Source organism: Panthera uncia, chromosome X (genome assembly GCF_023721935.1).
Source record: "Panthera uncia isolate 11264 chromosome X, Puncia_PCG_1.0, whole genome shotgun sequence".
Taxonomy (NCBI): Eukaryota; Metazoa; Chordata; class Mammalia; order Carnivora; family Felidae; genus Panthera; species Panthera uncia.
Window position 1 is genome coordinate 83,110,474 of NC_064817.1, and position 18,690 is coordinate 83,129,163.

Consider the following 18,690-nt stretch of genomic DNA (forward strand, 5'->3'; position numbering starts at 1 on the left):
CCCTCCCTCCCCCCCCCCATCAACCCTCAATTTGTTCTCAGTTTTTAACAGTCTCTTATGCTTTGGCTCTCTCCCACTCTAACCTCTTTTTTTTTTTTTTTTTTTCCCTTCCCCTCCCCCATGGGTTTCTGTTATGTTTCTCAGGATCCACATAAGAGTGAAACCATATGGTATCTGTCTTTCTCTGTATGGCTTATTTCACTTAGCATCACACTCTCCAGTTCCATCCATGTTGCTACAAAAGGCCATATTTCATTTTTTCTCATTGCCACGTAGTATTCCATTGTGTATATAAACCACAATTTCTTTATCCATTCATCAGTTGATGGACATTTAGGCTCTTTCCATAATTTGGCTATTGTTGAGAGTGCTGCTATAAACATTGGGGTACAAGTGCCCCTATGCATCAGTACTCCTGTATCCCTTGGATAAATTCCTAGCAGTGCTATTGCTGGGTCATAGGGTAGGTCTATTTTTAATTTTCTGAGGAACCTCCACACTGCTTTCCAGAGCGGCTGCACCAATTTGCATTCCCACCAACAGTGCAAGAGGGTTCCTGTTTCTCCACATCCTCTCCAGCATCTATAGTCTCCTGATTTCTTCATTTTGGCCACTCTGACTGGCGTGAGGTGATATCTGAGTGTGGTTTTGATTTCTATTTCCCTGATAAGGAGCGACGTTGAACATCTTTTCATGTGCCTGTTGGCCATCCGGATGTCTTCTTTAGAGAAGTGTCTATTCATGTTTTCTGCCCATTTCTTCACTGGGTTATTTGTTTTTCGGGTGTGGAGTTTGGTGAGCTCTTTATAGATTTTGGATACTAGCCCTTTGTCCGATGTGTCATTTGCAAATATCTTTTCCCATTCCGTTGGTTGCCTTTTAGTTTTGTTGGTTGTTTCCTTTGCTGTGCAGAAGCTTTTTATCTTCATAAGGTCCCAGTAATTCACTTTTGCTTTTAATTCCCTTGCCTTTGGGGATGTGTCGAGTAAGAGATTGCTACGGCTGAGGTCAGAGAGGTCTTTTCCTGCTTTCTCCTCTAAGGTTTTGATGGTTTCCTGTCTCACATTCAGGTCCTTTATCCATTTTGAGTTTATTTTTGTGAATGGTGTGAGAAAGTGGTCTAGTTTCAACCTTCTGCATGTTGCTGTCCAGTTCTCCCAGCACCATTTGTTAAAGAGACTGTCTTTTTTCCATTGGATGTTCTTTCCTGCTTTGTCAAAGATGAGTTGGCCATACGTTTGTGGGTCTAGTTCTGGGGTTTCTATTCTATTCCATTTGTCTATGTGTCTGTTTTTATGCCAATACCATGCTGACTTGATGATGACAGCTTTGTAGTAGAGGCTAAAGTCTGGGATTGTGATGCCTCCTGCTTTGGTCTTCTTCTTCAAAATTACTTTGGCTATTCGGGGTCTTTTGTGGTTCCATATGAATTTTAGGATTGCTTGTTCTAGTTTCGAGAAGAATGCTGGTGCAATTTTGATTGGGATTGCATTGAATGTGTAGATAGCTTTGGGTAGTATTGACATTTTGACAATATTTATTCTTCCAATCCATGAGCAGGGAATGTCTTTCCATTTCTTTATATCTTCTTCAATTACCTGCATAAGCTTTCTATAGTTTTCAGCATACAGATCTTTTACATCTTTGGTTAGATTTATTCCTAGGTATTTTATGCTTCTTGGTGCAATTGTGAACGGGATCAGTTTCTTCATTTGTCTTTCTGTTGCTTCATTGTTAGTGTATAAGAATGCAACTGATTTCTGCACATTGATTTTGTATCCTGCAACTTTGCTGAATTCATGTATCAGTTCTAGCAGACTTTTGGTGGAGTCTATCGGATTTTCCATGTATAATATCATGTCATCTGCAAAAAGCGAAAGCTTGACTTCGTCTTTGCCAATTTTGATGCCTTTGATTTCCTTTTGTTGTCTGATTGCTGATGCTAGAACTTCCAGCACTATATTAAACAACAGCGGTGACAGTGGGCATCCCTGTCGTGTTCCTGATCTCAGGGAAAAAGCTCTCAGTTTTTCCCCGTTGAGGATGATGTTAGCTGTGGGCGTTTCATAAATGGCCTTTATGATCTTTAAGTATGTTCCTTCTATCCCGACTTTCTCAAGGGTTTTTATTAAGAAAGGGTGCTGGATTTTGTCAAAGGCCTTTTCTGCATCGATTGACAGGATCATATGGTTCTTCTCTTTTCTTTTGTTAATGTGATGTATCACCTTGATCGATTTGCGAATGTTGAACCAGCCCTGCATCCCAGGAATGAATCCCACTTGATCATGGTGAATAATTCTTTTTATATGCTGTTGAATTCGATTTGCTAGTATCTTATTAAGAATTTTTGCATCCATATTCATCAGGGATATTGGCCTGTAGTTCTCTTTTTTTACTGGGTCTCTGTCTGGTTTAGGAATCAAAGTAATACTGGCTTCATAGAATGAGTCTGGAAGTTTTCCTTCCCTTTCTATTTCTTGGAATAGCTTGAGAAGGATAGGTATTATCTCTGCTTTAAATGTCTGGTAGAACTCCCCTGGGAAGCCATCTGGTCCTGGACTCTTATTTGTTGGGAGATTTTTGATAACCGATTCAATTTCTTCGCTGGTTATGGGTCTGTTCAAGCTTTCTATTTCCTCCTGATTGAGTTTTGGAAGAGTGTGGGTGTTTAGAAATTTGTCCATTTCTTCCAGGTTGTCCAATTTGCTGGCATATAATTTTTCATAGTATTCCCTGATAATTGTTTGTATCTCTGAGGGATTGGTTGTAATCATTCCATTTTCATTCATGATTTTATCTATTTGGGTCATCTCCCTTTTCTTTTTGAGAAGCCTGGCTAGAGGTTTGTCAATTTTGTTTATTTTTTCAAAAAACCAACTCTTGGTTTCGTTGATCTGCTCTACAGTTTTTTTAGATTCTATATTGTTTATTTCTGCTCTGATCTTTATTATTTCTCTTCTTCTGCTGGGTTTAGGCTGCCTTTGCTGTTCTGCTTCTATTTCCTTTAGGTGTGCTGTTAGATTTTGTATTTGGGATTTTTCTTGTTTCTTGAGATAGGCCTGGATTGCAATGTATTTTCCTCTCAGGACTGCCTTCGCTGCATCCCAAAGCGTTTGGATTGTTGTATTTTCATTTTCGTTTGTTTCCATGTATATTTTAATTTCTTCTCTAATTGCCTGGTTGACCCACTCATTCGTTAGTAGGGTGTTCTTTAACCTCCATGCTTTTGGAGGTTTTCCAGACTTTTTCCTGTGGTTGATTTCAAGCTTCATAGCATTGTGGTCTGAAAGTATGCATGGTATAATTTCAATTCTTGTAAACTTATGAAGGGCTGTTTTGTGACCCAGTATATGATCTATCTTGGAGAATGTTCCATGTGCACTCGAGAAGAAAGTATATTCTGTTGCTTTGGGATGCAGAGTTCTAAATATATCTGTCAAGTCCATCTGATCCAATGTATCATTCAGGGCCCTTGTTTCTTTATTGACTGTGTGTCTAGATGATCTATCCATTTCTGTAAGTGGGGTGTTAAAGTCCCCTGCAATGACCACATTCTTATCAATAAGGTTGCTTATGTTTATGAGTAATTGTTTTATATATCTGGGGGCTCGGGTATTTGGCGCATAGACATTTATAATAGTTAGCTCTTCCTGGTGGATAGACCCTGTGATTATTATATAATGCCCTTCTTCATCTCTTGTTACAGCCTTTAATTTAAAGTCTAGTTTGTCTGATATAAGTATGGCTCCTCCAGCTTTCTTTTGGCTTCCAGGAGCATGATAAATAGTTCTCCATCCCCTCACTCTCAATCTAAAGGTGTCCTCAGATCTAAAATGAGTCTCTTGTAGACAGCAAATAGATGGGTCTTGTTTTTTTATCCATTCTGATACCCTATGTCTTTTAGTTGGCGCATTTAATCCATTTACATTCAGTGTTATTATAGAAAGATATGGGTTTAGAGTCATTGTGATGTCTGTATGTTTTATGCTTGTAGTGATGTCTCTGGTACTTTGTCTCACAGGATCCCCCTTAGGATCTCTTGTAGGGCTGGTTTCGTGGTGACAAATTCCTTCAGTTTTTGTTTGTTTGGGAAGACCTTTATCTCTCCTTCTATTCTAAATGACAGACTTGCTGGATAAAGGATTCTAGGCTGCATATTTTTTCTGTTTAGCACACTGTAGATATCGTGCCAAGCCTTTCTGGCCTGCCAAGTTTCAAAGGAGAGATCAGTCACAAGTCTTATAGGTCTCCCTTTATAAGTGAGGGCACGTTTATCCCTTGCTGCTTTCAGAATTTTTTCTTTATCCTTGTATTTTGCCAGTTTCACTATGATATGTCGTGCAGAAGATCGATTCAAGTTATGTCTGAAGGGAGTTCTCTGTGCCTCTTGGATTTCAATGCCTTTTTCCTTCCCCAGTTCAGGGAAGTTCTCAGCTATAATTTGTTCAAGTACCCCTTCAGCACCTTTCCCTCTCTCTTCCTCCTCTGGGATACCAATTATGCGTATATTATTTTTTTTTAGTGTATCACTTAGTTCTCTAATTTTCCCCTCATACTCCTGGATTTTTTTATCTCTCTTTCTTTCAGCTTCCTCTTTCTCCATAACTTTATCTTCTAGTTCACCTATTCTCTCCTCTGCCTCTTCAAGCCGAGCCATCGTGGATTCCATTTTGTTTTGCATTTCGTTTAAAGCGTTTTTCAACTCCTCGTGACTGTTCCTTAGTCCCTCGATCTTTGTGGCAAGAGATTCTCTGCTGTCCTGTATACTGTTTTCAAGCCCAGCGATTAATTTTATGACTATTATTCTAAATTCACTTTCTGTTATATTATTTAAATCCTTTTTGATCAGTTCATTAGCTGTTGTTATTTCCTGGAGATTCTTCTGAGGGGAATTCTTCCGTTTGGTCATTTTGGAGAGTCCCTGGCGTGGTGAGGACCTGCAGGGCACTTCCCCTGTGCTGTGGTGTATAACTGGAGTTAGTGGGCGGGGCCGCAGTCCGACCCGATGTCTGCCCCCAGCCCACTGCTGGGGCCACAGTCAGACTGGTGTGTGCCTTCTCTTCCCCTCTCCTAGGGGCGGGATTCACTGTGGGGTGGCGTGGCCCGTCTGGGCTACTTGCACACTGCCAGGCTTGTGTTGCTGGGGATCTGGCGTATTAGCTGGGGTGGGTAGGCAAGGTGCACGGGGGGTGGAGGGGCAGGCTTAGCTCGCTTCTCCTTAGGTGATCCACTCCAGGAGGAGCCCTGTGGCAGCGGGAGGGAGTCAGATCCGCTGCCGGAGGTTTGGCTCCGCAGAAGCACAGAGTTGGGTGTTTGCGCGGAGCGAGCAAGTTCCCTGGCAGGAACTGGTTCCCTTTGGGATTTTGGCTGGGGGATGGGCGGGGGAGATGGCGCTGGCGCCTTTGTTCCCCGCCAAGCTGACCTCTGCCGTCCGGGGGCTCAGCAGCTCTCCCTCCCTTTGTCCTCCAGCCTTCCCGCTTTCTGAGCAGAGCTGTTAACTTATGACCTCCCAGACGCTAAGTCGCGCTTGCTGTCGGAACACAGTCTGCCCGGCCCCTCCGCTTTTGCCAGCCAGACTCGGGGGCTCTGCTTGGCCGGCGAGCCGCCCCTCCGCCCCGGCTCCCTCCCGCCAGTCCGTGGAGCGCGCACCGCCTTGCCGCCCTTCCTACCCTCTTCCGTGGGCCTCTAGTCTGCGCTTGACTCCGGAGACTCCCTTCTGCTAATCCTCTGGCGGTTTTCTGGGTTCTTTAGGCAGGTGTAGGTGGAATCTAAGTGATCGGCAGGACGCGTTGTGAGTCCCGCGTCCTCCTACGCCGCCATCTTCCGGAACCTCTCTATTCAGTAGATATTTAATGGTACCTCTGTGCTGAACACTTTTAATGACCTATGTTTATACCTATGTTTATATTATAATTTTACTTCTCAATGTTTATTTGTGTTTCCTTTTATCACACTTGCCAGATATTTGTCTATTTTACTTTTTTTTAAATTAACCAGCTTTTTGTTTTATTTATTGAGCGTAGTGAGTTGTTTTTAATTTCCACTATTTTATTAATTCTATCTTTTATCTTTACTCTTTTAAATTTCTTAAATACCCAAATCGTTGTACCATTGGTGCTTGTTCTTCATGGAGTAGGATAAAATTACATATTTTCTAAGCTTATTATTTCTTGGATTATAGGTTTTTTTGGCACAGATAGGGAATGCACACCTCTCCCAGTGTCTTTGAAGTGCTTAATGACAACCCCATTTGATGACTTTGACACATTGTTTATATGTCAAGAGAGGAATATATGGAATGAGACTTAGAATACTGTTACTTATATTTACAGACATTAAATGGATGTCCTTTGGCAGTGATCTCTGGGTATGAAGGGATGAAGATCAAAGTACATATCAGAGTTGAACCAAAGTACATATCAGAGTATAATTGAACTATAGCCTATGTACAACCTTTTTAAAGGGCAAAATTTGTACATTTGTCTTTGTTATTCTTTTAAAAAGTTAGAAGAAAATTATTCTTGCAGAGGGAGATTTTTCTAAATGGATTCAAGAATTTTAGTACTGAAGTGTTAAATTATAAATTGCTTTTAATCTTTTTAAAGTTGCGTGTTGTATCACAAGATGTGAAATTGAGCCTTCATGAATTGGATGAACTTTATGTCATCTTTAAGGTACTGTTGTTCTTCTTCAAGTGAAAAGTAGTACTTTTTAAGCAAAATTTTACCACAACCACTTTTAAATATTTTATCTTTAATTATTTTAGTAGACATGCTTAAAAGAAAATAATTTTATAAAATTACTTTTTATGATTTAATGACTCTCCTCTTTTTATTTGTTTTTAATAGAAAGAGCTGTTTTTTTCTTATTATTGGTGTTTGGGTTGTCCAGTATTGAAGTACCATGACCCCAGTCTGCCATATTTGGAACAGTATCAGATTGACTGCCAGCAGTTCAGAGTGTTATATCACTTGTTGAGTCCCTGGGCTCATTCTGCAAACAAAGACTCACTAGCCTTATGGACATTCAGATTGTTGGATGAAAACTCTGACTGCCTTATAAACTTCAAAGAATTCTCCTCTGCAATTGGTAGGATGATGTCCAATAATTTTCTTTTTTTTTAAAGTTTTATTTATTTTGGAGAGTGCACGAGCAGGGGAGGGTCAGAGAGAGGGAGACAGAGGATCTGAAGCAGGCTCTGCACTGACAGCAGCGAGCCCAAAGCCAGGGTTGAATTCATGAACTGTGAGATGGTAACCTGAGCCGAAGTCGGATGCTCAACCGACTAAGCCACCCAGGCGCCCACAATAATTTTCTTTTTTAAAGCAAAAAATAAAGGTACCCCTAGAAATACTTAGTACTGCCTTTTAGTGCCAATTTAGTCAGATTTTATCAGCCTGAGTTACATTATCTCCAACTTTAGCAATAAGTGGACCTTTTGCTAAATATAAGTATATTGGTCTCATTTTGACCCAGTCTTCTCAGAAAAGCAAGCTGTTAGATATAGTTGTTTTAAAGGTTAACACAAGGGAAGAAAATATCCATATCTTGCCCCATTCAGGCACATGGAGGCTTCAGGAGGAGTTTCCCCCTCAGTAAAAATCCAATCACACAACCTAGAAAAGTGGTAGAGAAATATCCAACAAACATGTTGTGCCTGTAGATAGTTCACCAGTTACATTGTTCCTTTGCTTTTCCAGACACCCCAGCATACTTTCTTATCAGGGATTGCCCGTTAAAGAGGAATTCTCTTCCTCAAATGAGGCATAAGGCCTCATTAAAAAGAAAAAAGATTTAGGTTGGGGGGAAGGGAAATCAGCATGAGAGCATTTTTTCCCTCTGATAAAGTGTATTTTACTTATACGCTTGAAAGAGAGAATCTGGCTGACTGGGTGGCTGTTTAATTGTTAGTTTAAGTAACAAAGTTTCTGAGTCCTAATTACTGGCTAATACCTGTATCTTAATTAATCTTTGTTGCTGGAATTGATTGAATGTTCTTTGAAAACATGATTATTTGTAGTTGAATTTTATTGAACAGATACAATGTACAATGGAAGTTTCACTGATAAGCTTAAGCTGCTTTTTAAGCTGCATATTCCTCCAGGTAAGAGTTTAACAGTCTTTAATGATATACAGGAGTTGATTTCTTTTTTTTTTTTTTTTTTTTGAGAGCGAGACAGAGTGCAAACAGGGGAGTAGCAGAGGGAGAGAATCTTAAGCAGGCTCCATGCAAAGCATGGAGCCTGACATGGGGCCTAATGTCACAACTGTGAGATCATGACCTGAGCCAAAATCAAGAGTCGGATGCTTAACTGACTGAGCCACCCAGGTGCTCCAATTGATTCCATTTTAACAAATATAATGGTAGATACTCAATTTTAATAAATAATGTAATTTTCAATATGATCTAAGGTCATTGCTTCATTGTGGCCCATGGATCATATATCTAGTACTTTTTCTGATAGGTAGTTACAGTGAAATCTGTAGAAGAGATTCTGTGTAACAGAAGGGTCCACAAGCTTCCTTTCAGTTAGTGGTCAATTTAATGATAGTTTATGTGTAAGCACTACCTGTCATTTGAATATTGGTATAATACTGACATGTGATGTTGTTATTGGGGAGTAGAATTTAACTTTAGACAAATTGCCAAACTTGTGGGATACTACAAATTATTCAGAAAAAATGAGACTAGGCAGCAAGGATGTTAAACATTTGGAAAAGGAAGCAAAATAAAAGCTGCCATTTATTGAACACTTGCTCTGTTGACGCATTTACTTTACATGTGTTCTTTTACTTAATTCTCACAATGTCCCTGAGAAGTACTATCTTTCCAAGGATAAGGAAACTAAGGCTCAGAAAGATTAAATTATTGGCCAAAGATCACATAACTAATAAATTGCATAGCTGGGATTCAAACTGAGGTCTGACTCCAAAGCTTAGGTTTCTTTCTATTCTGCCATACTTCCCTAATGTTACCATACCATTCCAGTTTATTCAGTGTTTTCCACCGACCTTAAGAGTCTGGCTTTCCCAAACCTGATCCATATTTTGGGAAAACAGTCTTAGGTTTTAAGCTAAAGGAACATTGCAAAGGTACCATTTAGTTTAGAAAGGATAATTTACACAAGCAAATAGCACGTCATAACTTGTATTAAGCTAAACCTGGGATTTCTTTTGAAAGTCTTCCCAGGATAGCCAGGAACCATTCTTTACCAGACCAAAAATCTAAAAGCCACCTCTTACCCTTTACACACTCCTATCACAATCAGAGCATTAAACACCAAAGAAAAACCACCTAATAACTTAATTATTAAGAACTTTACATTGTCAAGTCAAATTATTATTAGAGTGTCTAATATTGCCATGGAATGAATATACTTTCAGTAGAAGGATCAAAAATAGAGAAACCACTGTGTAGGTTACAGCACTCAACTTCATGTTTGCCTTATTACCGAAGATGTTTTTAAATGAGGTCACATTTTCAGAGATTTTAAAATGCCACATTTTCTTATTTCAACTTGTAATGGCTCTCAGAAAACTATTAAAAAGTAAGAGAACGAATAGAACTCAAAGTGATAACTTATTATTTGCTATAGAGTACTATTACTTCCACATTTCTTCACGTCTGTCTTATTGAGACCTTTTGTTTAACTCTCTGCCCCCATATTTACTTGACCCCATTATAGGACCCACTGCTGTCCCTTATTGTTAGTAAATTGATTGGGTTATGTGTTTTCAGCTTATACTGAAGTGAAATCTAAGGACCCTTCAAAAGGAGATGAACTTTCAAAAGAAGACTTACTTTATTTCAGTCAGCTTCATGGTAAATATCTGTTAAAAATGTATCTGTTTTCACGATTAGTCACTCATAGAGATCTTCCTGGCTTAAGTATTTTTTACCCAGCTACCATTAGTAAAATATGAGTTAATGGTACTTTATATTTCCTTGTGCAACCATAACACTTAGCACAGTGCTAAATGCATGGTAAATACCCCCAAAATATTTGACTGATTAAAGTGTGTTTTCAGTTTTCGTTTAGGGAATGTTTATTCTACTGGAGGATTAGAAAATGCATTTTGTTTCTACTTACGTAGCAGAATTGTTCTACTTAACATCGCAGAAATTTCTAAAATGTATCAGATCATTTTCATGCCTTGTTAAAATACAGTGGAGACAATAGCATCTTTGATGATTGAAGGTCATAGCTATTATTCAAACAGTGAATACTTATTATAAATCACTGTAGGTGTAGGAGACAGGGATGAATCTGTCTCCAAGACATAATTTGGAAGTGTTATGCACTTATTTTTGTGTCCTTTGCTTCTTTTTCATAAACATGAATGTGTTACAGAGGGATAAGTCCTGATTAATGTATGTTTATAGTTACTATATGTTAAGTGTTTGAACACTAAGTTTGAAGAGACCTTACAAATCATCTAGTCAAATCCCTTAGTTATATATAGATAGAGGCACTGAGGCCCAGAGAGAAGTGACTTGTGCAAGATTTCACAATGAGTTACTGCTACAATCAGGACTGTAGCTCAGTCTTCTGACTTCCAGCATGCTTTTTTCCCTAATAATAAAAGTAATACAGTTTAGTTTGAAGTAGGTCACAGGGAAGAAAATACCCCCCCAGAAGTAAATAATATTTGTTAAACTTGGTATACTTTTAGATTTTTTTTTTCGTATAGATTCTCCCCAGTGTTCTTTCAACTATAAAAGCTTTTGAATACTTTGTGTTCTGATGATAGGAGGTCATGGCAGCTAAAATTGGTTTCCTGAATTGAAGAAAATAACATGTGCCTTTTTATATAAAATACTCTTTTACTTTCAAAAGGTATTTACTTATTAAATATTTTTTAAAATTCAATTGTTTTCCTTTCCTCTAGTTTCTCAGCCTATAAATGTGAAGGAAGCAGAATCACTAAAAAAGAGCCCTGAAAAAGGTACTATGATCAGGAATATCATTTAGTTTAAGTTACCGTTTTTGTGAATAGTTAATGGCAAAGGCACAAAGTGGATTCCCTTTAAAGGCTATTGATTTGTCCTGAGAGCTTTTTTGCTGTTTTGATGTTAGTTTAACAATTTAGTCTTTGTTCTCTTGATACTTAAGTCTCAGAAGTTATAGTAAATGACCCATATTCATTTAATTTTACTATTTTGAAAATATTTAGTTTTTTTTTAATTTTTTTTAACGTTTATTTATTTTTAAGACAGAGACAGAGCATGAACAGGGGAGGGGCAGAGAGAGAGGGAGACACAGAATCTGAAACAAGCTCCAGGCTCTGAGCTGTCAGCACAGAGCCCGACGCAGGGCTCGAACTCATGGACCGTGAGATCATGACCTGAGCTGAAGTCAGACGCTTAACTGACAGAGCCACCCAGGCGCCCCGAAAATATTTAATTTTAATTACAAGAGTAATAGATAATTCTTCTAAAAGAAATTTAAACAGAAGTCTTTATATTCCCACTGAACTCTACCCTGAAGTAAATGTGAAAACATTTTGTTCTGTATCCTTTCCAGACTTGTTTCTATGTATACACAAAGACATATAGACCTCTCTCTTTTATTAAAAAAAGAAACATTCCATAAATACTGTTCTACAATTTGCTTTTTCTATTTTGTGATGTATCATGGACATCTTTTCATGTTAGTACATTTGGATCTGTCTTATTCTTTTTTAATGGGTATAGAGTATTCCATTGTTTGATTTGATCATGCCATAATTCAATAACTAGCCCAATATTGATGGACATTTAGGTTGTTTCCAATTATTTGTATTGCAAACTGTGTTGCAACAGACATTTTATACTTACATTATAGGATACTTTTATACATATTTCTTTAGGATAGGATAAATTCATAGAAGTATGAGAATACTATGTCTAATATGCACATTTAACATTTTGATCAAGGCTGTCAAATGCATTCAAAAAAATCCATCATTCTTTTTATGGTTTTGAGTAACATTTAGTTAAAAAATAATGAATTGCCAAAGATCTATTTAAATTATGACACCTTCCCTAAGGTTCTGTATATCTACCTAGTTTTCCAATGAATCTTAAGTTATTAATAGTCACATTAATTATTGTGATTAAACTCTTCAAAGGAATGAATGGATAAGTAGTGTTTTGAATTTTTTAAAGAAAAGCCACCATAGAACACTTCAGAATCTGCATATTAAGAACATCATATAGAAGCTATTTTAAACTTAATAGTATGCATCAGAACATCTACATGAAATTTACATTGTCAAGCCAAGGTATACTGTTTAATCTAAAATGCATCCTTCTTCGTCTCTCTTCACATCTTCCCTAGTCCCCAGCCTTCCCAAAGTAAAAGTTTTAGTTTAATAGAAATGGAATACATATTCTGAAAGCCAGTGGATGAAATAAAAGGTAAATTCAGATAATTTCCTGGGTTATTAAAAGGTGAAATCTTATATCTCAATGAAATATCTTCCAATCATAGTTATTCCTTCTGAGATTTGGGGAAATACAGTGGGCTGTTCATTATGAAATGGTTTTATTCCACTCTTTCAGGCAAAGGAAAAGTTGATATTCAGGCATACCTAAGTCAATGGCAAGATGAGCTTTCTAAAAAAGAAGAAAGCATTAAGGATTTACCAAGAATGAATCAGGTATAGTATTTTCAAAGAAAAAAAATGCTAGGTTCTTGTTTGTTTTTTTATGAATGTGGGTGTATCCAACTTTAAAAATTGCTAACATGCTATTACAAAAATAGTTAAATAATTTGTGTATCATCTCTAAGTTTCAGATGAGCACAGAAGAGTAGGAGCAAAGTTTTAAATGATTTTATACTTTATTTTTTTAATGTTTATGTTTTTATTTTGAGAGAGAGAGAAGACACATGCAAGTGGGAGAGGGGCAGAGAGAGAATCCCAAGTAGGCTCTGTGCTGACAGCTGACAGCGCAGAGCCTTACATGGGGCTCACCTCACAAACTGAGATCATGACCTGAGCCTAAATCAGGAGTCAGATGCTTAACTGACTGAGCCACCCAGGCGCCCCAAAATGATTTTCTACGTTAAGCATTTAAATGTATTTAGTTTCAGGATAGTTCCTTTGCTATGACAACATTTGTGACTATAGAAAAGATGTATGTATAAACGTATATTTCAGTGTTTCCTATTTCCAGCTTTATTAGAAGTGTTCATTTATTCAGTAAACATTTTTGTAGTGCCTACTAGATGACACACCCAATGCTAGGTACTAGGGATAAGAAGTTAATAAAATAGGTCACACACTGGTGTCTTATCATCTTATATTTGAACCTGCTCAAACAATACTACTACTACTTGACACAGTTCTAAATCCATGTCTATCTTAAATACTGGTCATTCAGTTTATGTTCTTATGTTTTTTTAAATTACAATCTGTTGGTTTATATACTGAAGATCCCCAGAATTTTACCAAAATAAGAACTGTCAAATAACAGTATTCCTCATGGACTAGGTAATTTGGTAGCTGAATAAGTATTTTTTTTTAATGAATCAGTATGGTATTTATTCTAAAATTTTTATAAATAGTACTACAAACTAAGGAAGAAAAATAAAACTTAAAAGTTTGGTACTGTTTATTTTTATTAAGTATATCCTTTGTATTTGCTTTTTTATTTACAGATAGACTTTTCTAGTAGGATGGAACTCTTGTGTTAGAATCAGTTTTTCTTTTTAATTCTCAAATATCTATTAGCAACGTCTATGGATTATCTAGGGGCAACTAGCAAACAAACCAGTTTATTTCTCTACTTGGGTCCCACCTCAGCATTTAAAGAGAAACATGTCTGGGGCACCTGGGTGGCTCAGTCAGTTAAGCACCTGACTTCGGCTCAGGTCATGATCTCACGGTTCATGGGTTCAAGCCCCATGTCGGACTTTGGGCTGACAGCTCAGAGCCTGGAGCCTGCTTTGAATTCTCCCTTTCTCTCTGTCCCTCCCCAACTTGCAATCTGTCTCTTTTCTCTCTTTTCTCTCTCTCTCTCTCTCAAAAAATAAACATTAAAAAAGAATAATAATAATAATACATAAAGAGAAACATGTCTAAATGGGCTCTGTAGCACTACCTTGTACTACTAGATAGTTTCCAAAACATTTTTCCATAATTTGTTGTCCTACTTGAGCTGCCCACTCTAGCCCTTTGGAGAGATCAAGGAAAACTCATCCTTAAGCCTTTCGTTAAGATTGGTTAATGAGGGGTGCCTGGGTGGCTCAGTCAGACATCCCACTCTTGATTTCGGCGGCTCATGTCATGATCTCAGGGTTGTGAGATTGAGCCCTGTGTATAGCTTTGTGCACAATGAGCATGAAGCCTGCTTGGGATTCTTTCTCTTCCTCTGTCCCTCCCCCACTTGTGCTCATGCTGTTGCGTGCACTCTCTCTCTCCCTCAAAATAAATAAATAAACTTAAAAAAAAGATTGGTTGGGGCACCTGGGTGGCTCAGTCGGTTAAACATTCCACTCTTGGTTTCAGCTCAAGTCATGGTCTCACAGTTCATGGGTTCAAACCCTTCCTTGAGCTCTGTGATGACAACATGGAGCCTGCTTGGGATTCTCCCTCTCTGCCCTCTCTGCTCACTGTCTCACTCAAAAATAAATAAATAACATTAAATTTTTTTTTTTATGTTTTAATTTTATTTTTGAGAGAGACAGAGCACGAGCAGGGAAGGGGCAGAGAGAGAGAGGGAGACACAGAATTTGAAGCAGGCTCCAGGCTCCAAGCTGTCAGCACAGAGCCCAATGTGGGGCTCAAACTCACTGATGGTGAGATCATGACCTGAGCCAAAGTCGGACACCCAACCGACTGAGCCACCCAGGCTCCCCAAAATAAATAAAATTTTTTAAAAAGATTGGTCAATGAATGAACGATTCGCATGTGGGGAAATAGGGGAATTTGCCTATTTAAGAACCACCTAACATTGAGGGAATGCTGGTAGGTAAGTTGCCCAGGAATTATATATATAATATACATATACAACATACTGCTACTAGGCAACAAATGAGTAAACTTAAATGGAATTTTCTTGCATGGTTCATACCCATCTTTCTAGAACCAACATTTTTTTGGAGATTAATCATTAGTTTTTGTAACTTCTGTGGTGAAGGTTAGATAGTACAAATTCCAAAAAAGAGACTGTTTACTTCTAAGTTCTCTTTCTTTTTGCTAAATGTAATATCAAATGTGATATTTCTAACTTGTGTCTTTCAGTCACAATTCATTCAGTTTTCAAAGACTCTGTATAACTTATTTCATGGGGACCCTGAAGAAGAGTCGTTATATCAAGCCATTGCTGTTGTAACTAGCCTTTTGCTCAGGATGGAAGAAGTTGGAAGGAAACTACATAGCCCTACAGCATCAGCCAAAGAATTCTCTGGTACAGTCTGTGCTTCTGGAGGACCCAGTGAGGGGAAAACAGAGAGCCACTTGAAGAAAGATCCCTCCTCTCTGAGGGAAGAACCTCAGTGGTCATTTGCATTTGAACAGATTCTTGCGTCTCTGTTGAATGAACCAGCTTTGGTGAGGTTTTTTGAGAAACCCATAGATGTAAAAGTGAAACTTGAAAATGCAAAAACCTCTCAGTTAAGTTTCAGAACCAAGATGTAAATCTCTTTTAACAGGAATTGCCTGTCATAGACAAGTTTACTAAGATTTCCGTAGCTTTCAGCTTAATTCTTGGGAATAGGGATCAGGGATTTATCTTGTTACCAATGTGTTTTAAGGTTTAAAAAAAAGATATGTGGAAGCACAATGATTCATTTCTTTGTGGTAATCTCTAATTTTTGATATTCTCCATTACAAACGAACTTTTTATAGTTCATATGATATGTAGTATCAGGGGAATATGCTAATGTTACCACCAGAGGGCACTACCATATCACTTTTAGTAAGAAAATTACTAGTTTGTGCTGCTGTTTACATATGGATTAGTGATGATTTTGAAAATGTAATGTTATGTTTGAGTGTTAGTGATGCTGCCATGTCATCTGATAAACCCTACTTTCCAGATTGCCTCAGTTCCTATTATGATGCTTTAGAAATCCAGGCTCTTAGATCTATAGCCTTAATTATCTAAGTGATTACCATATGAGGACCTCATTTTCAAGTTATCAAACTGAAATAATATTAACTTTTTGAAGTTAATCTCATTCATTTTTCTAATAATAAATGTGTTTTTTTAGTAATTTCTACATTCTTCCTACCTGAGCAGTTCAGCAGCTGCTGACTGATAAAAACAAGTCAAGAACAAGTCCAAAATTCTGGGCACATATAAGGAGAAACAATATTGGATTTAATTTTAAGCCAGATAAAGCCAGTCTCTTCAGAAGGGTTAAGAAACAATTCAGTTAAGTATATAGGTGTCTCATTAGACTGAGCAATTACTTGAAACACTGCTGTTTGTGGCATTTGCCTCAGAGTAGCTGTGACTGCTTTGGTTCTAGCTGTAAATTTTGAATTTTCACCAGTCATGTTTTAAGCTACATAAGATAGACTGAATTACTGTTTTAGTCTGGCAAGTTCATAAAGTACTTATGTTTAATGATAGTTAAGGTAATTGGCTGGTGTCTGTTTAAAAAGTTTTGACCATCTATCTGATATAGATGTGTAATTTCAGTATTTTATGCTGCTTATATTTCAGTCATTACAGTGAAAGTCCATTTAGAGATAATGGGCTTTGTTAGCATTTTAAAGAAAAAAAGACAAGCAAACCATACCTGTTCAATCTTCTGTGCTGTTTTTGACAAGAGCAATTTATTAATCGACTTAGGAAATTATGGGGAGAAGTTATCCAGTGGAGCTTCTTTCTTCACAAAAGGCTTTGGTTTTAAGCCCTTTGACTTTTCAGATGTGAAACAATAAAAGAGCAGAAATTCTTTAGAGTAACCCAAGACATTCTCCCTTTCTGGAAAGGAATTGGTATAAGTCAGCCTTTGACAAGAGTCCACTGTGAACAAGGCCTAACACAAAGGGTTTCATCACCACAAAATATGTTATTTTCAAAGAGATTCAAGAATTTTAAGTTGACCCTTTGAAAATTTCATAAATTGGGCTTGGCCAAACACTTACTAGTGTTATCTTTAAAATGATTTGGTTAACCTTTTCTAGAACATTATCACCTAAAGACAGAATTGGTAAATAAGCATCTATGCCTTTTCTCAGAAATGATTTGCTGAAATGTGTTCAAATTTTAGACTTTGGTTAATAGTTTATACATAAACTGTCTTACCTCTGCTATTTTGCAATGATTGTTAAATTATACTACATAGACTGTAGAAAGACATAAGGCTCTATGCTTATATACAAAGGCACTGTTGCACATACTTTGTTGAATATTTTGTCAGTTATATTTACAAAAAAGATACTTTCTAAGAGCATATGTTATTAATATTTGATATGATTTTAAAAATTCAGAATATTAAAGATTACTAGGTATTGTATTTTAGCCTATATTAATTAAAATCGAATACTTAGATTTTTGAATTGTAAAATGATTATAAATGCAAGTTAAAAAGGCAAACATTTATTTTCTGAGTCTGCAGGAGAAATAAGATGAATACATAGTTTTATAGCTGCTACCTTGTTAAGAAAATGAGTTCTTAATATTAAAAATCTTATGTAGTTGTGTTAAACTGAACCGCTGCATTATACCTTATGCATTAAATTAAATGTTATGAGGTGGCTTTACTTTATAAAAATAAATATTACAAATTATTACAGTAAACATGAAAAATTGTTTGCTTAAAGATATTACTGTTATTTATTATGTATTTTTGTTTATACTTAGTTATCACTTGAGGACTTCTATCCTTTATTAGTTAAGGTTAGGTTGCAGAGAACAGAATTCACTCTAATTAGTTTAGTTAAGGCAGGAAAAGATTTATTACCAGACATTAAGTGGCTTACAGAATTATCAAGAGGACTGATCTAAATTGAGCTTTCAAGAACAACTTCCAAAACTATACCACAGAACCAGGCCACCAAGGGAGTTGCTAATTCTTCTACAATTAGGAAACTATTTCCTGCTACCATGATGAAAAGCCAACATTACAGCTGCTACTTACAGATCCATGCCCCACCTGCTATGATTTACACAGCAACAGAGATGCCGACCATCCCACTTCTCACCACCCACAAACTAGTGACTAAATTACAATAGAGCAAGAAAACATCTTCACAACCATGTTTACCAGCAGAAATGGCAGAAGCAAGCATAGCCTTTACCTCCCCTCAGCTATTCAAGTCTCACGAGTATGCATGTGATTGGCCTATAATGTATCCAGAATCCTAGTGGCAAGGGAATCTGGAAAATACCCTTTTAGCTTTTTCGCCTCTGCAATACAAGAAGACACATTGAGAGGCTAGAATGGACATTGAGCACCGTATTTGTTTTCTATTGCTGTGTAACAAATTACCACAACACACATTTATTCTCACCATTGTAGTGGGTTAGATCTCTGGGCTCAGCTTAGCTACGTGCTGGGTTTAGGCTCTCACAAGGCTACAACCAAGGAGTCAGCCAAGCTGGTTCTCATGTAGAAGCTCAACTGGGGAAGAATTGACTTCTGTGCTCACTTAGGCTTTTGGCAAAATTTATTTCCTTATGATTATAGGTCTGGAAGCCCCAGCTTCTTGCTGGTAGTCAGCTAGAGGCTGTCCTCAGCAACTAGAGGC

The 18,690-nt window shown here is 37.4% G+C and overlaps 1 protein-coding gene across 3 annotated transcripts in view; it reads left to right on the forward strand.

Moving 5' to 3' along the window:
- Positions 1-17,743, forward strand: part of TBC1D8B (TBC1 domain family member 8B) — a 62,414-nt gene extending 44,671 nt beyond the window's left edge. Inside the window, exons 15-21 of one of the 3 annotated variants that reach the window (XM_049644719.1) lie at positions 6,606-6,674; positions 6,849-7,089; positions 8,039-8,104; positions 9,740-9,823; positions 10,891-10,947; positions 12,545-12,642; positions 15,229-17,743. In XM_049644719.1, coding sequence (XP_049500676.1) covers positions 6,606-6,674; positions 6,849-7,089; positions 8,039-8,104; positions 9,740-9,823; positions 10,891-10,947; positions 12,545-12,642; positions 15,229-15,624 — 1,011 coding nt within the window. In that variant the 3' untranslated portion in view covers positions 15,625-17,743. The remainder of the gene's footprint in view (positions 1-6,605; positions 6,675-6,848; positions 7,090-8,038; positions 8,105-9,739; positions 9,824-10,890; positions 10,948-12,544; positions 12,643-15,228) is intronic. The other 2 variants (XM_049644721.1, XM_049644722.1) reach the window with 2 other exon arrangements.
- The last annotated feature ends 947 nt before the right edge of the window (positions 17,744-18,690 follow it).